This window comes from Megascapheus bottae, chromosome 4 (assembly GCF_031878675.1).
Source record: "Megascapheus bottae isolate mThoBot1 chromosome 4, mThoBot2.hap1, whole genome shotgun sequence".
Classification (NCBI taxonomy): domain Eukaryota; kingdom Metazoa; phylum Chordata; class Mammalia; order Rodentia; family Geomyidae; genus Megascapheus; species Megascapheus bottae.
The window spans coordinates 61,316,602-61,337,177 of NC_143512.1; the positions used below are offsets into that span (position 1 = coordinate 61,316,602).

The 20,576-nt window shown below is 40.6% G+C and overlaps 1 protein-coding gene across 1 annotated transcript in view; it reads left to right on the forward strand.

The window, feature by feature from the left end:
* Window positions 1-425: 425 nt before the first annotated feature.
* Window positions 426-20,576, forward strand: part of Oxct1 (3-oxoacid CoA-transferase 1) — a 124,557-nt gene continuing 104,406 nt past the window's right edge. The window contains exons 1-5 of the mRNA XM_090331997.1: window positions 426-632; window positions 8,630-8,738; window positions 10,263-10,353; window positions 16,043-16,178; window positions 18,348-18,497. Of these exons, the coding sequence (XP_090188123.1) occupies window positions 546-632; window positions 8,630-8,738; window positions 10,263-10,353; window positions 16,043-16,178; window positions 18,348-18,497 (573 nt within the window). The 5' untranslated portion in view covers window positions 426-545. The remainder of the gene's footprint in view (window positions 633-8,629; window positions 8,739-10,262; window positions 10,354-16,042; window positions 16,179-18,347; window positions 18,498-20,576) is intronic.

The following is a 20,576-nucleotide window of genomic DNA, read 5'->3' on the forward strand; positions in this document are numbered from 1 at the left end:
AAATGGGAAGGCTATCCGGGCTAGGAGGGAGATTTTAGGGCTATCCCTTGGCAGCCCACCCATACATCTGCCAGACATTGACCTGCTACAGCAATAGGTTCCCTGAGAGACCCTCCTTGGCCCTTAGTGCCCCAAACCTAAACCAGCGCTCATCTCGGATGGAGGCAAAGGGAAGGCGAGGTGTCCCCCGCGAAGCTAGCTGGAGGGGCTATGGCAGCTAGTGAGTAGCGCTGCAGGGAACACGCAGGGCCCCGGAGATCTGCCCCGCACCCCCGGGGGCTGTGCGGAGCGCGCCCCGGCTCCTCCCTGCTTGGCTCCTCCAGGCCGCCTCGCAGCCGGCAAGGGGCGGCACCGCGCCCAGGCCCCGAGGACGTCACGGCCGCGCGGTCGAGCCTCCAGCCCGCCCCCCCCCCCCCCCCCCCGCCCGGCTCGCCTCGCCTCTTCTCGTCTGCTCTCCTTCCCCGGTGACGCCGCGGAGGCCCCGGCCACCAGCCTTAGCACACCCCAGCGCGCGCGCCCCGACCCGCCGCCCCACTGCGCCCCCGATGCCGAAGATGGCGGCTCTCAAACTGCTCTCCTCGGCGCCGAGGCTCTGCGTCTCCACCCGCAGCTCCCCGAGGGTTTGGGCCAAGGTAAAGTGAGGGCGAAGAGGCGGGCCACGCGCGGGACGGAACGCGGATGCAAACCCTGCCCCGCGCCCGCCTTTTCTCCTCTACCCATCTGCACCCTCTCCAGCCCCGGGACCGGCATCCGCGGCGGGCGCGGTGCACCGAGCAGGCGCCTTTGGGTTTCTGGCTTCCTCCGTGCCTCCGAAGGCCCCTCTTCTTGGGTTTGCATCCGTTTCCCCGATGGGGCGAGACGGGTGGATTGACAGCGCCCTTCGGGGCACGCGCCTGGGGCGCCCCCTGGTCTCGCGCCTCTGCCGTGCTGCCAACCACCGGGCGAGGACAGGCGCGGGTTCAAGAAGGGGAAATGGTGAGGCCCCCCGGCCCGGAAGATCTCCCTCCTCTCCGGGGCCCTCTGTAGGCCCCCAAACCCGGAGCCGGATTAGCCTGGGTTGGCACAAGTTCACAGCCAAGTGGGTGGATGCTGCGCGCCCGGGGGTGGAATGACTCTCCCGGTCTTCTCCTTCCCTACATGGCTCTGTCGCGGCAGGGCGGTGGGAAGGGGAACCCGGACTGGAGCGTGGGGAGGTCTGGTAGGTGCGCGCGCAAGTCTGCAACTTGCATGTCTGCATTTGCAGAAGTCCCTTCTTCTCCAGGCCTCCCCCATCCTGGGTAGGGAGCTAGGGACATCCAGAAATGTGTTCTGTCTTGACTTTCCAACTCGCTACTGTCGCTCTGGCGGTGGACCGATGTATGAATTTGTCCTAAGAGCTATCCCAGCCTGTAAGCCCAGGTTCAAGTAGGAGTCTCTCTGGAGTAGTAGAGGTGGAGTACTTACTGCAAGGTCACGTGCAGGAGGGTGGCTTCACCTTGGCCTCTGTGATGACCTCAGGAGACCTTTCGTAGAGCAGGGAAACCAGTGTTTTCTGTAGCAGTGTATTGAAATAGCTTGGAGGTTGATGTGCCTTGGGCACTGTGTGTGCCCACCACATACTCAGCACGCCTGACCCCATTTTTCCTCCTTTGCCTGCACCCAATCTCAGACAGACAGTTCAGAACCTGCAAAGGCCAATAGGCAATTTCTGCAGGTGTTAGGGAATGATTCAGAGTGGGATCATTCCATTCTTAAATTCCTCTCACAGAGGTTTTTGGTAATTGCTGATAGCTTTGGATATATAAAACATTAAGAGAGAACTTGACCTTCACCCAGGCTGGTACAGATGCAGAAGCCAATGTAAAAACCTGGACACAGGATGTCCTTGAGACAAGGTCAATCATATTCCTTCTTTTGTTCATTACTGGTTTGCTCAGAACAGTGTATTCACTTCCAGGCATTCCCACCCGGAATATAATCATTAAACCATTTCTCAAGTCAGGAAATCTCTTCCAGACGGATGAGCTATAATTATAGCTTTTGCTGTATCTCATTAAAAGTTCCCCTAGAGTTCAACCTTGGGCCTTTCAGGTGTGATCTCACAGGTCTAGCACCTGATCTCCCTCTCCCCGCCCCCCCATGGCACAGAATGCCTGCCTGTTTGGCCCCTAAATCCTCACCTCCCAATTGACCTGAAACACTTGTAATGCTTGTTTAACTTTGAGACAGATTATAGCACTATTCTCTGTGGCCTTCAGCAGTACACACTATGCCTCAAAGAACAGACATGCAACATGTTGAACCCAGGGAGGAGAGAACCCTGCAGGCAACTTAAATAATAACCTTGGCAGTTTCTCTGCTAAGTGTAACCACGAGTGAACTGAGGCAATTATTTTTAAAATGTTTGAAAAAAACATTTTCATGATAGGCAATGTTATTTACCTGAAATACACTTTCAACATGCATCAAAATGACCTGGGTGGTTTTTCTTTTTCATTTTTTGAAAGATTTTATTAACACTGATTTTTACATCATATTTTAAATGTCATGTTTAACAAACAAGTATTCAAGAAGGGAAACTTTATATGCAATCCCTGGCACATAGATTTTAGAACATAATTAAAATTAAGCTAAGGGTTTGTATGTCATAGATACATATCAATCTATATAACTTACATTTACAGAGTATATACCCCATCACAGATTTTTATGCCTATGTAGTTATATTTATACCTCCAAGACCATGTCCACAACCTTGGGTATCCAAATATTGAGTCCTCGCTCTTGTACTATTTAGATCTAATATCCACATATCAAGGCGGCTATGTGCCTTTTGTTCCCTTGGTCTTGACCTATCTCACTCAACATGATTTGCTCTAGTTTCATCTACTTTCCAGCGAATGCCATTATTTTATCTGGTCTGTCGGCTATGTAGAATTCCATTGTATATATGTACCACATTTTTTGTATCCATTCATCTGTATTGGGGCATCTGGGTTGTTTCCATCACTTGGCTATTGTAAATAGTGCAGAGATGAACATGGCTGAGCAGGTGTCTTTATCATATCCTGGGTTATGAAATTATAAAAGCCTAAAGAAAGAAAAGAGGATACCAGGAAATGGAAAGACATCAACCTGGGTGTTTTATAAGACAGATTGTGTCACCTACCTTCAGGTTCAGGGATGAGCCTCCTAGTTTACTTCAACACGTATTACTTCCTCCAGGATGTGATGTTCTGCTCTTCCTGACAAGCTGGCGCGTGTATCCCCTGCTTATCGCTGCCCTTTCCTCCTCACATCTGTTAATCAGGCTTTGGTATTGAGGAGGCCAACATCAACCTTTCTGCGTCATGATTTATTGATTCAACAGAAAGGTGACAAGGTACATAGTGTGTGAGTGTATAGTCTGCATCATTAAGATAATAGTTATGGTAGCATCGTTATGGTTATGGTTATGGTTAATAGTTATGGCTAGGACAGAAAAGACTCTGTATTAGGAAGCTGGGAGATGAAATGTAGGCTCAACCACAGGTAAGAAGTAGATGCAATAATTTCATGTTAAAGGATCAAGAGTGAAGGTGTAGAAGGTAATAAAAGGAGGAACAGAGATGGGCACGAGTGACTCATACCTGTAATCCTAGTTACTCAGGACCTGAGGTCTGAGGGGGCTGAGGGGGCAGTTCAAAGCCAGCCTAGGAAGGAAAGTCTTTGAAATGCATATCTTCAATAATCACTGAAAAGCCAGAAGTGGCATTGTAGCTTATGTGGTAGAGTGCTGATCTTGAGCAAAAAAGCTCCCAGGCCCTGAGTTCAAGCCCAAGAAACAAGGGGGGAAAAAAGGGAATGGACCAAGGAGAAATACAAATTGTATTATATCCCTATTTCTTTCATTCCCTTGAGTACTCAATTTCTATAGTTTTCCCCTCCATTCTTATAGTAGGAAGAATTACCAACAATGGAATGGAGTTGTGGGCAGTAAAAAGAATACTTAGCAGGAAGAATAATGCTGGAGGAATATCCATACCAAGCTTCAAACTCTATTACAAAGCCGTAAAGTAAAAACAGCTTGTTGCTGTCACAAGAACAGGCCTAAAGACCAATAGAATAGAACTGAAGACTCAGAAATCACTCTATGGATCTATGGCCACCTAATCCTGGATAAGGGAGCCAAAATAATAGGATGGAAGAAGGACAGCCTCTTCAACAAATGGTGCTGATAGAATTGCCTATACACCTGCAGAAAACAAGTTAGATCCTTATATATCATCCTGCACCAGAATCAACTTCAAATGGATCAAAGACCTCAATGTAAGACTAGATACCCTGGACATATTACAGGAAGGGATAGGAGAACACTAAAGATCCAGAATCAAAACAAATTAAAGAAAGACTAGATAAATGAGAGTAAAAGAACCAAAATGCAATACTTTATGTGACTATAAAGGAGGACCTGAGTGGAAAAAAATAAGTAGATGTTAGAATGGTATATTTCTTTCTTTCCTTCTTTCTTTCTTTTTTTCTTTTGTTGTTGTTGTTGGTCGTGGGGCATGAACTCTGGGCCTGGGTGCTGTTTCTGAGCTTTTCAGCTCAAGGCTACTGCCCTATCCCTGGGCCTGGACATTGTCCCTGAGCTCTTCAGCTCACGGCTACCCCTACTCCTGGCCCTAGAGTGGTATATATCTTGTTCCTCATTCTTCTCCAAATCTGAAGGTTATATACTTACTTTGGTAAACGTCTTGTACAGTTTTTTTTTTATGCTAGTATGCCAATTATATTAGGCCGGAGTTTTGCCTAGTGGTGACAGTGCTTGCCTAGTATGCACGAAGACCCAGGTTCAATTCCCTGATGCCACAAACATAGAAAAAGCCGAATGTGGTTCTGTGGCTCAAGTGGTAGAGCTCTAGCCTTGAGAAAGCGCAAGGACAGTGCTCAGGCCTTGAGGTCAAGCTCCAGCACTGGCAAAAAAAAAAAAAGGTGAAATATATTAGAAGCTGTTTGAACTGAGCCATCTCAGAAACATAATTTCCCACAATTCCCTAATTATGGAAAGTGTCAAGGAGTGAGGGTGGAGAATGGGAATAGAAACCAAGAAAGTTAAGAGACCAAATGACGCAGCTTCCTCTAATGAGCTACCTTCCAGATCTTAAGCTGCTTTTTTAAGGCCTTGGGCCTGGAAAATCTGTGATGCAACCAGCTGCAGGCATTCTGTTTCCTCTTTGCCCCACAGTCTATGCTTCCAGTGCTGGCTTCCCTAGCAGTCTGCATATCTGGACTGGCAATCTTGATTGCAAATAACATAGACATTTGCTGGATGAAGTGATTTACACCATTAATCCCAGCCACTTAGGAGGGTGAGTGGGAGAATCACTTGAGTCTACGACACATGGGCTCAAGGTGACAGCGTAAGACCTTGTCAAAGAAGAACTAAAAACAAATCCAACTCCCACTTCAACCCTTCTCCACCCAGTATGTTAAGTAATCATAAAGCTAAAACTTCTTTAATTTTAACTCAACAAAAGCTATTTGGATGAGTTTGTTATGGTATGAGTTACAGTACTGAACAATTTTGTGTAACAGTAAAATCAGTGTGGCAAAGTTAACAGTTAAACTCCAATAATTGACAAGTTGATCATAGTGGGGAATAGAGAAAAGATGGTATTCCCATGAGGAAGCAGACATTTACTGAGTATTTTATGTAGACCGGACACAGAGATTCTATACATGATAATAGTAATAATAATAACAATTATTATTATTATTATTATTTTGGTCCATCATTGGGCTTGATCTCAAGGCCTGGGTGCTGTCCCTAGGTCTCTTTGTTCTTCAGGCAAGTGCTCTACCACTTGTCACAGCACCACTTCTGGCTTTTGAGTGGTTAATTGGGGATACGAGCCTCATGGGCTGGCTTTGAACCCTGATCCTTAGATCTCAGCCTCTGAGTAGCTAGTACTATGGGCGTGAGCCACCAGTGCCTGGCTGAATATAATTATTTAGTCTAATTATAATCTTGGGAAACAACTATTGTCACTATCATGTAAAATCAAGTGTTAATATAACACAAATATGAATACATAATACTAACTGAATACATGACTAATGAAAGCAAATGGAATGCTGGTGAGGTTACTCATTACCTTGAAAACTTATGTCCTGGAAGCATGGCACAGTTGGTTATCTGTATGAACTTATGTCTGATCCCCTTTCACTTCCAATCCCAGAATCAAACCTAGTGCCTTGAACTTGCTAGCCCAGTTTGTGTTCTTTTAAAAAATACTTCTGAGGTTCTTCCCTCTTCATAGTGGACAAGCTGCTCCTTGATGTCTGGTAATTTGTCTATTTATTAGCAGCAACAAATAGCCATTTACTCTTTTATTTTTGTTCACTAATCTGAAAAGCCGGTCTGGGCTCTTGAAGGACATGAGTTTTCTCCGCAACTTACTCTTATATGGAATTCATATTTCTCAGTCTATTGAGAAACACGTTCAAGGTGACCTTGCTTCCCAGACTATCTGGGTGTGGATGAATTCTTTACTTCTTCCTACTAAGGCCTGCCCATTTCACTTAAGGTGGAGATAGCATCTGCAGAGTTACTTATGAAAAACTTTGGACACAGATAAAGATTTGTTGTACATAAATAATAAAGGGGAAATAGAATACAATAGAATATTAAGTAGACTGGGAAAGGAACTTACAGTAGCTGAAGGACATTGTGCTAGGAGGTTTGGTTTTGCTTTACCAGTCTTATGTAAATTATAAAAGCAGCTTTCTAAGCTTTAGAAAGTTAAACCATGCAATGAGTAGTTTGGATCAGATATCAATGTATTGTTTTTCTTTTCTAGGAGATAAACACACCTTTATTGCTTTATAATCTACTGATGACCTGTTTCTTCTTGTCAAACGTATAACTTTAACAGTATGTATTGTGTAAGCTGGGTTCTGCTGGCTCACTCCTGTAATCCTAGCTACTCAGGAGACTGAGGATCATGATTGGAAGCCAGCCTGGGCAGAGAAGTCCCCAAGGGACTCTTAACTCCAATTAGCCTCTCAACAACAACAGCAACAGCAACAACATCATCAACAACAACAGCAAAAACTGGAAGTGGTTCTGTGGCTCAAGTTAGTAGAGCACTAGCCTTGAGCACAAAAAGCTCTAGGACAGAGCCCAGGCCTAAAGTTCATGTCTCACATCAACAAAAACAAAAAGTGTGTGTCTGTGTGTGCGTGTGTGTGCGTGCGTGTGTGTGTGTGTGTGTGTGTGTGTGTGTGTGTGTGTATTTAAAACAGAAGCAAATAAACCATTGCTGCTGGAGGATAGAAAAGAGGAATGCTCTTTGTAGCCCATGCTCCTTCTTCACTTATGCCGGTGGTTCTGAAGGCTGGAAATCTAAGTTTTGGTCATTCCATCTGATGAAAACTGTGTGCTCCATCAAACCATGACAGAAGAAGAATGGCAAGGAGTCATGGCCAAAGAGGCAAAGTACAGGAGGCAGCATTACTTTATAATGATCTGATCTGGGCAGTCACTAATCTAGTCTAGTGCCAGCAAGAACTCATTCCTGTAAGAAGTCCCTGCAGAGCAGCACTGAGGCCTTCATGCAGGTCCAAATTCCTCTTAAAAGCCCGGCCACTTTTTAACACTGTTGCATTGGAGAACACATTTCAACCCAGGGTTTGCATGTGGCAAACCATTTCCACATCATAGCATGACTAAAGAATTCATTGTGGTAAGAGTAACCCAGCATTCCTGGAAAGTGAATAGTTTACTACTTTTCTCCAGCATCCTTAAACTAGCCTCAGAGAGAGATGATTCGTTATGTGTGCTGTTCTATACTTGTCATTTTATGAGTTACTCTCATACCTAAGGTTGGATGAGAAACTCTGCTCTTTAAGTGGTTGCAGTGTGAATCATGTTGTAGCTAACTTCCTGGAGAGCAGCAGTTGTAAAACTGTACTGGAAGCGACATGTGTGCAGTTCTGTGCTAATCTGTGGGTAGAGTGTGCCCATCCATCCTTTTAAGGACAAACTACTAGAGCTCCACACTTCTATACAAGTAAAGAATAGAAAGGTGGCTCCCAGAGGCTGGAAGATGGATGAGGATTTAGTTGGGAAGCTGTTGGTTAAAGGCTAAAATTTCAGCAATACAAGAAGAATAAGTTGAAGAGATCTATTGTACTTCCTGGTGACTGTTGCTAAGAACAGTAGAATGTATTCTTGAAAACAGTTAAGGGGGAAAATTTTGCTACACAAGAGTGATATGTGAGTTAGGCATGTGGTACATGCCATCAGTTCAAGCACTGGGGAGCCTGAGATAAGAAACTAAGTAGTTTCAATTTGACCTATAATGGGATTCCGTCTTAAAACCAAGCAACCAAGCAACCAAACAAAGGACACAAAACCCAAACAAACAAAAGCCTCAAAGGATACCTGGTAGCTAAGATTACACATGTGAGCCATCAGCTTGGCTTTAATTTAGTCTTTTTGTGTATGTATGTTGTATGTATGTGTGCACATATATGTTGTAATCTGTAACCATATGTATTTTTAACTGTAAACTAATCAAACACTACTGAAAAAGATAGTTCATGTAGAAACAGAATAAATTGCTGTATATTTAAAGCCATATGTATGTATGCTTGATGTTTTCAGGGGTGTGCCTGCTACTTTTCGGTCAGTACTCGTCACCGTACCAAATTTTATGAAGATCCAGTTGAAGCTGTAAAAGATATCCCCAGTGGTGCAACAGTGCTAGTTGGTGGTGAGTAATATGTCTGTTTCTTTTGAATGATAATGTCCTTCTGTTTTCAGTGAAGCTGGAAAATCATAGGGATAAAGCTTTAGAGGAGCTGGGCACTGGTGGCTCATGCCTGTAATCCTAGCTACTCAGGAGGCTGAGATCTGAGGATGGTGGTTTGAAGCTAGCCAGGGCCGAAAAGTATGTGACATTCATATCTCCAGTCAACCACTAAAAAACTGGAGTGGTGCTGAGGCTCAAGTGGTAGAGCCTTGACCTAGAAAGCTCAGCGGCAGAACCCAGGCCCTGAGTGCAAGCCCCAGAAGCACCACCAGCAACAAAAAAAAGCTGTATAGACTGGAAGTACCAATTACTTTATTACTTAGTTATTATTATTATTTTTGTGTGGAGGGGGGAGTCATGGGGCTTGAACTGGGCCTGGGGTGCTGTCCTTCCAGCTACTACCCTACCCTTGAGCCAAGCCCTCCTTACCATTTCCTAGAGGTTAATTGGAGTCTCAGGTCCTTTTGTGCCTGGGCTGGCTTTGAATCTTGATCTTCAGATCTCAGCCTCCTGAGTAGCTAGGATTACAGGTGTGAGCCACCATGCCCTGCTTTTTAGTTATTATTGATTCCCTATTCGTGTACTGTTTTATGACAGTGTTCCATTCCAAATGTTTAACAAATATTGTTACCCCATATTTTATTTTTCCTTCAGTTTTGTGTCCCCTCTCCAATTGGTTCGTAAGAAATGATATGTTAGCAGGAGCTTGGAGGAATCTCTAGATCCCTGGGAATTCTTGTTTTCCTTGTAACATATGCATAGTTCTTATTGGCTTACCCTTATCATTCCTTTAATTCATTACAAGATCATTTATTCAAAATTATTTATCTTTTTATTGTAATTCATCATTCCTTTTATTACTCTGTATTTGTTGATATGGAGGGCATGGCAGCATCTGTTTGATGTTGAAACCTACTTCTGGCAGTGTCTTTCTGGTGTTGAGAAACCCATGTCTGTTCCTACATGTTTATCCTCAGTTATTTCTTCTCATGTGGAATGCTTTTGAGAACCAAAACTTGCTTCCTCATTCTTACAAATGGCAGCATTAGTTATCTTAGGGCTTGCTGATCTCCTTTCAGCTATCCAATTGGAAAGTCAATGAATGACCATTTTAAACCCAACACTATCTGTGGAATCACTGAAGTCACAAAGGAAGTTATGGGGTTAAGGCTTTCAGTTCTATAAAATCTACACAGACAAGTTAAACCAGCATGCTTGAATAAAAGTAACTGCTTAAGAATTGACTTATAAGTGGGGAAATAATAGGTAATATGTAAGCTGGTTACACTTCCCATTTTACTTATGGTTCATAGACTTGGTAATTGGGTTTGAATCCAGTTATTTGACTATTTATTGAGTTGCTGAGATATATCTGCTATTTCCGTGTTAGTGTGCTCAATAGTATGGTGTGGTTCATATTTTTCTTTTTAATTAGGGATAATAAACACCTTTTCTCACAAATTATTTACCTTTTGGGCTTTACAGGCTTTGGGCTATGTGGAATTCCCGAGAATCTTATTGGAGCTTTACTGAAGACTGGAGTCAAAGAAATAACTGCAGTCAGCAACAATGCAGGGTAAGAATGAATTTTTTAAAATGTATATCAAAAGAAATGTCCATTCTTAATAATATTTAAAACATTTATCGGTGAAATTAAAATTTCCTCCATTAATATGGACAATATGTCCAAGCATCTTAATAGAGTCAAGGGTTGCAGTCACATTTATTCAACTATGTTGGTACCATCCTTCTTAAATATAAGTAAAGCAGGCTTGCGTTATCTAGGTAAATATGTAAATTAAGACTATTTTAAAAAAAGATTGTATCTTTATTGGATAGTCTCATTTTTATAAATTTAGATTGCATTATTTAGTTTGAATAAATATTTTTCAAAATACTCTTGCATTTTTGAAAAATGTAAGCATGGTCCTTTATCTTCTTTTTTATGAAGTTCATTGTAAAGCAAGGCTGCCAGTAATTTGAAATCTGCGTCAACTTCTGTCTTTTGGTTATACCATTACCTGAGATGTTATCTAAAGTAATGGTATATCTAAAGTAATATGTTAATCATAAAAGATGGTGCTGATCTTGACATAATAGAAGTATATTTAGGAAGCACTTAAGGTAAGATGACTAAACATGGCCAATATTAAGCTATTATTTTAATAAAGGCTTGCATATTAAGGTACCTTTTGCTATTTAGAAAAGGCTACTTGTTTACAAAGTAGTAAATCATCAGTTTCCTTTGAACAGTGAAAGAAGGATTTCAAAGACTTAAAGTGCTTTTTAGAAAAATTGACTTTATTGTTATTATAGAGGTGATGTCCTGAGGGATTATTATTACATGAGTCAGTAATGAGTACATTTACTTTTATACAGTGTCATAAGGTGCTTCTTAAAATAACCAATCTGGTAATTTACGTTTTACAATAAAAGGCAATTGGGAATAAATAGTACAGATTATTTAGGAAAGAAGCCAGATACTGCCGTGTTGCTTCTTGTTCCTTTTCTGAGCTATTCATGTTATTTCATCAGGAAAGCTCTGCTCTCTCTGCCCTGCCTGTTCACATTCGACCATCTTTCTGGATTCATGTGTGTCACACATCTTCAGCATAGCCTTATCCAATCACAGACTAGAAGACTAGAATACTATTCTTACCTGACGCTGCCACTTCTACATTCTTTTCTATGTTTCAACCTTCCTTTGGAAACTGAACTGTATTTGTTCCATAGGTATTGTATATTGATTGGTAGCTGTGCACTCTGTTAGGCCTAGTCTCTGAGTCAATGGTGGCCACTGTGTTATAGTGATCATTTGCTGAATTCTTTTGTATCTCACAGATTCTTCTGTAAATGGAGCACTTAACTATGTTATTTGGCATTGTAGTATGCCACATGCCTCTATCTTTCTGTCTATCTACCTTTCTATCCATCCTTTTCATTGTCAGTACTTTGGTACTTAAAAGAGATGCTTCAGGTTCATATACAGACATGAGTAGTTTAATGGGGATATGTTATGAGAAATGCATTGTATTTGATGATTTTATCATTGTGTGTGCATCTTAGGATGTTCTTACCCAAATTAAGACACCTCCAACATCACTAGGGGATAATACCCTAAAGTACCACTGAATAGTATGCTCTCAGTACACAGCTTTAGATACAGAGTAGGTTCTGGATACAGTGGTAACCCTTTGGGAACCTCTGTTGGCAGTTGGTTCTCTTAATTAAGAAGGTTTAAATCCCAGAGATCTGTAAGAATGAGGACTCTTGGCCATCAAAATAAGATAATAGGGAAACCTAGTCATATCTCATTGGGGAACCACTGAGTGAATGAAAAAGTAGTAACTATGTCCTTATTTGAAAAGAACTTTTTTTAATGAAAAGATCTGGTTGAGTTGGCTCAAAGGTCCTGGTTTTCTGTTTTTGTTTTTGGATTTTGATACAAGGTCTTGTTGTGTGGCCCAGATCGGTTAAACTCACACAAATTTTCAGATTACAAATTGGGATTACAAACTGGGATTATAAGTGTGTGTTATCACAGAGGTCTTGTTTGTTTTTAATAATCTGTAAAACCCATTGCATAAGTTAGCATGTAGCTATCATATCTCAGACTCCTGGATAGCTGGGATTACTGGCATGAGCTGCCCGGATCTGACAATCAATAGCATTTTCAAGATATAATGATTGACTTTTTTAACTGGTCTGGTCATAGTCTGGCTGAGCATCTTATCTTGTGTTAGTTGTTATGTTGGAATGTTAGTTTAAAACTAGGCAAAGGCCAAATGCATGATCCCTAGAGCCAAGATCAACAAATAGAGAGTGGTCATTTTAAACAGAGCCAAATTCAAATGTGTAATGTTTTGAGAAGATAAATAGAGAGGTATGAAAGAGTAGTTAGAAAAATTCCCAGGTTAGTGATTGTCTAACTATCTTCTAGTTTCTAGAGGGGTTCTTTAGGCTTGATGGGAGTTTAAGATATTTAAAACTGTAGAAACCCTCTTTTATGGATTATGTTGTTAGCTGGAGTTTTGGATAATACCAGTATTCAATAACACTATTCTCATTAATTGGGGGGATTTACCAAAGTGATTTATTTGAAAGAGTTGATTTGATGAGAGTTAAGGGAAAGCACTGTGAGTAAATAAAGAACCTTAAGAACTTTAAGAAGGAAGGGATTAAGGGTAAAAGCTATTACCAATATTTGGAAGAAAGCTTTAGTCAGAAGGATATTCAGTGTGCTGCAACTTTTATGGAAAATGCTCATAGTAACATCAGTTCCGACATTTTCTTTGCTCTGGCAGATGTAGAAAAGCAAGCAAAAAGGAGGCTAGGACAAGTGAGACTGGACACACAAAGAGGGATATGATGATGTGGGCTTCTCTCAAGACCTATATTATAACTGAAAAAGTGAGCATGCTTTGAGGACTTTGAATAAAGCTGTTTGACTTTTGTATCTTATAAAGCTTGCTTGGGCTGCTAGGCTATGAGTGGATTGTAGCAAATCGAGCTGAAACAGCAAAAGTTATTGTAGTACCGAGACAAGAGATGATGCAAGGGGCAGAGGTGGGAATGAGAAGTGGTTTGATTATGGATAGATTTTGGAGTTAGAGTCAACATTTCCTAGTTGATGTGATGGGGACTTACGAGAGAATGTTATAGATCACTTCATTAGCTTTGAATTGAACAGTGTAAGAATAAGGCAGCCCTCAGGTAAGATGGAGACAGATATGGGAGAAGCCAAGTTTGGGATGCAGTGAGGGTCCAAGCCAAACATTAGGACAATATAATGGGGGGAATAAAGAAGCTTGAAAGTGCTGTATGAAGGAGAGACTCTCAGAGAGAGATTGGACTCAGTAAGATGGAGAATTTTTAGGGATCTGGAGACCTCTAGTGGAAAAAATATATTATTACTTTATAGGAAATTAACACTATTATTAATCTGCAAGGAATTCATATGTCTCTAAGATGCATTCTTGAAAATATTTATGTTAGATTCTAGTTTTCTCTTGAAGCAAATAATAAATCAAATAAATATAGCTCTTTAACTTTTTTAAATTATTTTTTATTATTATAAGAATGGTGTACAGAGAGATTACAGTTACATACATCAGGTAAAGAGTACATTATTTTTTGGCCACCCCTTCTCTCACTTTGGGTCTCTGGTATAAGGACACTGATTCCATACATACATGATGCCAGGCTAAATACAGATCTTTTTATACACATGGTAAATGGAAAAAGAGTCATCCAACTCAATATTGAATGATAGGTCCATAAAACAATTTTAATGGAAAATTATCAGTATACCTTTTACTCAAGCATTTTGAGATCTAGTGTCCAAGGCTACCTGGAGAGGAAGGAGGCTTGGATACAGCACAACCTAAGAATTAAGAAGCTGTTTGAGCTAGAATGGACTGAAGGTGGAAGGTGGTTGGTTAAAAGAAATATTAGTGGTTTCTCATACATGTTATCATACTTAAACACTATTTTTGGTCAAACAAATAGATATCTCTAGTGAACATTAGATTATTTTCTCCCAGCTCACTCTTCCTTTGCCAGAGCCAGAGTTCTGTACTGGGTATCTATGCCAGGATGGTTACCAAGTATTATGAGTAAATGATTTTCCTTAAATGTCTCTTTGCTACCTAAGTTTACTTGCCCATAATTACTTGGTTGGACTCTTGGAAGCCTCTTAACTGGTCTCCTCATCTTTCATTTCTGAAGAGGTTTCTGTGTGCAGTTACTTTTCTGCTTAAAATTGTCCACAGGGGATTTGGAAATGTGGCTCCGTTGGTAGAGTGCCACCCTAGGTAGCTGACAGTTTCACTCATTGTCTAGTACTCTACCAACTGAGCTTCTTCATTAAAAAAATTAAAAAAACTTTTTTTTTGTGTGTGTGCCCGTACTGGGGTTTTAACTCAGGGCGTGGGTGCTGTCCCTAAGATTCTTTTCTCAAGGCTAGTGCTCTACCAGGTGAAGTACAGTTCCATTTCTGGGTTTTTTGGTAGTTAATTTGAAGTTTCCTGAGCCAGCTGTTCTTGAGCTGTTTTTGAGCTGTGATCCTCAGACCTCAGCCTCTTGAGTAGTTAGGATTGGGCACGAGCCACTGGTGCTCGTCCCATGCCTACTTTTGATGAACATTTTGTTTGAGATTCATGTAATGTTGCCAGATAGTTTATCATTGCTGTCTTGTGCTGCTGTAGTTGTGTAAAACAAAAAAGACCTGTGACTTTTCTATTGTGGGTGGGTATTTGGCAGGCTTCAGTTTTGGCTGTGATGAACCATCTCATGTGTGCCTGTTGGTAAACTTAAGTGTGCATTCCTTTTGGGTACAGGACAGGGAGTGGAACTCCTGAGTCATACCATATGAATATCTGCAACTTTTATAGAGTTTGCTAATACTTTTACCCTAGTGGAGATATCAACTTCCCTTGTCCTTAGCACATATCCTCATCTGTTCTGGTGTTTGCCCAACACTTAGCCAGCAATGCCAACACTTAGCATTTTATTTGCTTATTTAACTTTAGCTATCCTTTCATGTTTGTAGTTTGTAGTTCATTGATGTGTACATCATTAAAACATGTCATGATTAAAAAAACCTTGATTTATTTAAGGCCAAATATTCTTTGTTATATCAGAAATGTTTCTCTTATTGTTAGTGTATTTCTGAAACTTTTGGGAGGAGAGGGATAAAGTGGTTAAAAATTGGAATTGTCAAATATTAATTTGTCTAGTCACATTCACTTTCCTTGAAAGTACAGGTGTAATTTTTTAATGATAGAAATAAAGAAGCAATTAGATAACTTGTAAACACCTTCCTAGTTAAAATACTAGTCAGTGCCACTTGAACTTCAACTTCAAAGTTATAAGACTGTTAAACTAAGGAATATAAAACTTAACAGATTACTTTTACTACCTATCAAATTAAACAATAAAAATTAAATGAATGAATATTTAGTAGTTATAAGATGGATGTTCATGTGAGTATTAACCATGTCTTTTATTGCTTCACATGGTAAGAAGTCAAACAAACTTTTCAACCCTAGCTTCCTCAATTAAAAATAAGAAAAAAAATTGCTTTTCAAGTTTGTATGTTTGTGTGTGGGGGGGTCGGGGGTAAGGAATGGAGAAGGTGGATTAAATGTTTTAGCAGAGAGGATTTTTTTTCCTCTGAATTAATAAATACAATTTCATCTTTAAATATATGTATATATGTATGTTAGATGATCTTATGTTGTGAATTACCTTCATTTTCCTTCTAGGGTTGACAACTTTGGCTTGGGCCTTTTACTTCATTCTAAGCAGATAAAGCGTATGATCTCCTCATATGTGGGAGAGAATGCAGAATTTGAACGACAATATTTAGCTGGTGAATTAGAAGTAGAGCTGGTACCTCAGGTGAGGAAATTTACCTACACTTCTTTCATACAGTTAACTTAATGACAAGATATTCTTACCCCTCCCCCCGTTACTTTTGTTTAAAATGCAAGATAGAAGGGACATTATTTTACCAAAGCAAGGATCTTGTTTATAAGTCATACCTGCTAAGTACTGGAGAATGAATATTTTTTTGTAAAAGGAAATGTACCTAGTGAAGTTTTTGAGCTACAATAAGTAATTATGTCAGAAGCAAGCTGAAGTGTTCCGGGTTGTCTCTAAAATTACAATTTTTTTTTTGCCAGTCCTAGGAGTGAACTCAGGGCCTCAGCACTGTCCTTGGGCTTTCCTCAAGGTTAGTGCTCAACCACTTGAGCCACAGCACCAGTTCTAGCTTTTCTATATATGTGGTACCAAGGAATGGAACCCGGGTTTCGTGCATGCTAGGCAAGCACTTTACACTAGGCCAAACTCCAGGCCCCACCCAAATTACTTTTTACAAATCAAACAAATTGAGATTTATGAGAAATTTAAATATTTATGAGTGAATCTCATTGTATCGCCGAGTAAATGCTAGAATCAGAACCCCATTCCCTAGAGAACTGATGTTCCAAAGCAAAGAGTGCAATCGATCTAGTAAATTTCCATATTTTGAAATCATCTCCTTACTGGTTAAAGAACTGGTTACAGAAGAGAATAAACTTTTTGGATCCAGTTGGGTCAAACAGTGGTTTACAAGGTCACTGTGATGATCTTTCACTTTGACGAGTTCTGCCTTCATCTCTAAATGTAAGCCCACCCCTCTACATGAAAATAATTATCTCCTTGACCTTGCCAAGTTGGTAAAACATAATGTAGCAGAATTTTGTTAAAAGAAATCATTATATGAAATCAGATTCATTCGGAACTAGAGAGAACATGTATAAAAACTTGCTTCTAACTATACTTCATAATATCACAGTTACGAACTGGTCTTCCTGTAGCAAGTTCCCTACAATAGCTTTCAGTGTTTGAGAGGGATTCAGAATAGGTTCAAGGCTAGAGTTCGACCCACAGGAAACCTGGGCTTTCTAGTTCATTGATGGTAAAAGCGCCCTAGGAATGTACCTAGGACTGGGAAGGGTCATCCATAGAAAAGTTGTTCAAAAAGGAGCCACCATGAAACTTGATTTGCAGATATATCTGCTGTACAATAAAATTAGAAGAACTGGAGGGAAAATGAGGAGGGTGTAACTTTGTTCGACAACAAATGGTGCCATTACCTTACTATGTAACTGTAACTTCTCTGTACGTCACCTTCACAATAAAATAAAATGCTGTTAAAGAACAAAAGCAAAATCAAAACCAATTTACTGTGTGTCTTACTCTTTTTATCTTTGGAGTTTTGCCTTGTGTAAATAATTTAGTAAAAATATTTATGAAATGACATGAAATATATTCTAAGATTTTTGCTTTTTCAGAAAGAGTCTTGTAGCCCCGGCTGGCCTCCACTCTCATCCTCCCATCTCAGTCTTTCAGCTGAGAGTACTTCCATGCCTAGCTGGCTTGTTTTTTATTAATGATGAGGCCAAACCCCCAGTCCCTAGTGACAAAATTTTTTAAGGTTGCATTTATGCATGGCACAAGTAAAACACAAAGTTTAATGTGATATAGCTACAGTTACATAGCTTAGATTTGAAATTTGATTCAGAATTATTAGATACTTTTTTTGTCAGTCCCAGGGCTTGAACTCAGAGCTGAGCACTGTCCTTGGGCTTTCTCAAGGCTAGAGCTCTACCACTTAAGCCACAGCACCACTTCCAGCTTTTTCTACGTATGTGATACAAAGGAATCAAACCCAGGTCTTTGTGCATGCTAGGCAAGCACCCTACCACTAGGCCAAACTCTCGTTCCCTTATTAGACATTTTTAAGAGGTTTTTTAAGAGGAAGTTGGGTCTGGGTTTGGATGTTGGAAGCATGGAAATATAACTAAGTAATTAAAGTTTGAATGAGGATTAAGAAAGCAATCGTCATTGTCCAGTGTGGCAGAAACTTTCATAGAATTGATCCTGTAGGAATATATACATTGGTAGGTAGCTTTCAGAACTATCAGTCTCTTAGGCATGGGATCCAGGGCTAACAGTTTTTGTGTCTCCAGATAGATATGCATCTGGTGAACTTTGTATGGAGTGTTGATTGCTCATTTGTAGGGCACACTTGCAGAGAGGATTCGTGCAGGAGGGGCTGGAGTTCCTGCATTTTACACAAGCACAGGGTATGGGACCCTGGTACAAGAAGGAGGAGCCCCCATCAAGTACAACACAGATGGCACCATCGCAATTGCCAGTCAGCCAAGGGAGGTAAGAATCACCCGATCCTTACAATACTGGAACCACTCTTTCCCCATGGGTTTCTGGGTAGGCCTACTAGGTGAACTTATCTTGCTACGAAACAGCCATTCATTCATTTTTCATAATTATGTTTGGTGAGAGTTCTAGCTAAATTTGGGTATGTGCCAGAATTGTAATCCTTATGTAATATACTAGTTAAGATCAGTTCACTGATTTTCTTTTCTCTTTTCTTTCTTTCTTCCTTTTTTTTTTCTCTTTTTTTGTCAGTCATAGGACTTGAACTCTGGGCCTGGGCGCTGTTCCTGAGCTCTTCAGCTCAAGGCCACCACCCTGCCCTTTGAGCCACAGCGCCACTTCTGTTTTTCTGGTGGTGAATTGGAGATAAGAGTCTCACATTTGATTCTTAGCATATTCAACTTTTATGCTCAGGCCCACCCTACTGTGGCTGGGGTGGAGAAGAAACTCAAAATAAAGGAAAGTTTTTCTGAAATTTTGAAAAAGAAACAGCTATAATCATGTAATGGAATTTAAAAAAGACTTTACATTATGACCTTTATAGTTTGTCCTTAGGGGACATGATCTTTTCATTTTGTTTACAAATTTACGTAGCTTGTTTAGGGTGGGATATCTTTTGTAGGCTATTTATTTACCTGCTAGAGATCAGTGGGCCTATAGCTAGAGTTATTGAGCTATTCAGATTTGAAATACTTTTAAAAGTAAGACTTGGGCTGGGAGTTTGGCCTACTGGTAGAATGCTTGCTTAGCATGCACAAAGACCCGGGTTCAATTGCTCGGTACCACATACATAGAAAAAAGCCAGAAGTGGTGCTGTGGCTCAAGTGGTAGAGCTCTAGCCATGAGAAAGACCAAGGAACAGTGCTCAGGCCCAGGACTGGCAAAACAAATAAATAAATACAATTTAAAAAAGACTCAGGCCCATATTTCCCTTAGGGAAGTGACTGGAGAATCACTTTTGTGCCTGTAAGGATGCTGATTCTTCCCCTTCTGTTCTGGGGGAAGATAAGAATCATTGAATGTGTCCTGCACTCTATAGTGTTTGCCCAGTCACATCCTCCATCTGGAGCTTTCCCTTTCTGCTGAGAGTGACCTATATTGTTACAGAGCTTTTCTTAACATATTTGCACATTTGAGCTTTCCCACTCCCCCTTTACTGCTTTAATTAGGTTAAAAAGATTTCTTGTTAGAGTAAAAAAAACCCTCGGAACATAATTAGGAAAAAATCAATCTTTATAGCATATGATGATAAAAGTGTCCAGGATAATTAGATGAACACTTTGCTAGCTTATTAGAAATTGTTGCATTTTCTTATCCTGGAAAAATGTAAACAACAACAAAAAACCAACAAAAGATCAAATGGAGTCTCAAAGACTTCTGGGTTCATTTCTGCCTAGAGCCGAGTGCACAAATCTCGTATCTTTGTAGTATTGTTGTACTACCCCAGGAATATGACAAGTTACTTCTTGATATAATTCTCACTAGTTCTTTATTTCAATGGTTTATGGTTAAAGAGAAAGTGAATGTCTTTTTTTTTTTTTTTTTTTTGCGATGTTTATTGAGGTCCCACTCTTTTTCAGGTACTTTCTAAGCTCTGTAGAAATACAAATGATCTTCTGCCAAGGGCCATCTGGAAACTTATAACATTATTTGTGGCCCATACAAAATTATCAATACAGGCAGGTGAGCTTCAGTAGTGGATGAGGACTGTAGGAGAAGCGTATGTGTTGGTCTGTCATATACAAGATGATTTGGCTGCCTTAGTATGGCAAGTAGGCTGGACCTTTCCCACCTCTGCTAGAGCAAGTCTGCCTGCTAGTGGAGGAGCGGATAATAAAAGGACACACAATGTGGATACTGGGAGTGCTGTGAAGAAAATCCAGAGAGGTTATAGGCAAAGAGAGCCACCTGTGGCCACGGAGATGAGACTGCAGATTGAGTGGTAAGTGAAAGCTTTTGTCAGGACACATTACTTGATGGAGACCTGAGTAAAGCGAGAATGAGGCAGGTGGAGATGAGCAGATCATGTTTTGGTTAGAAAGAAAAGGAAGTTTAAGGGCCAGAGACAGTAGG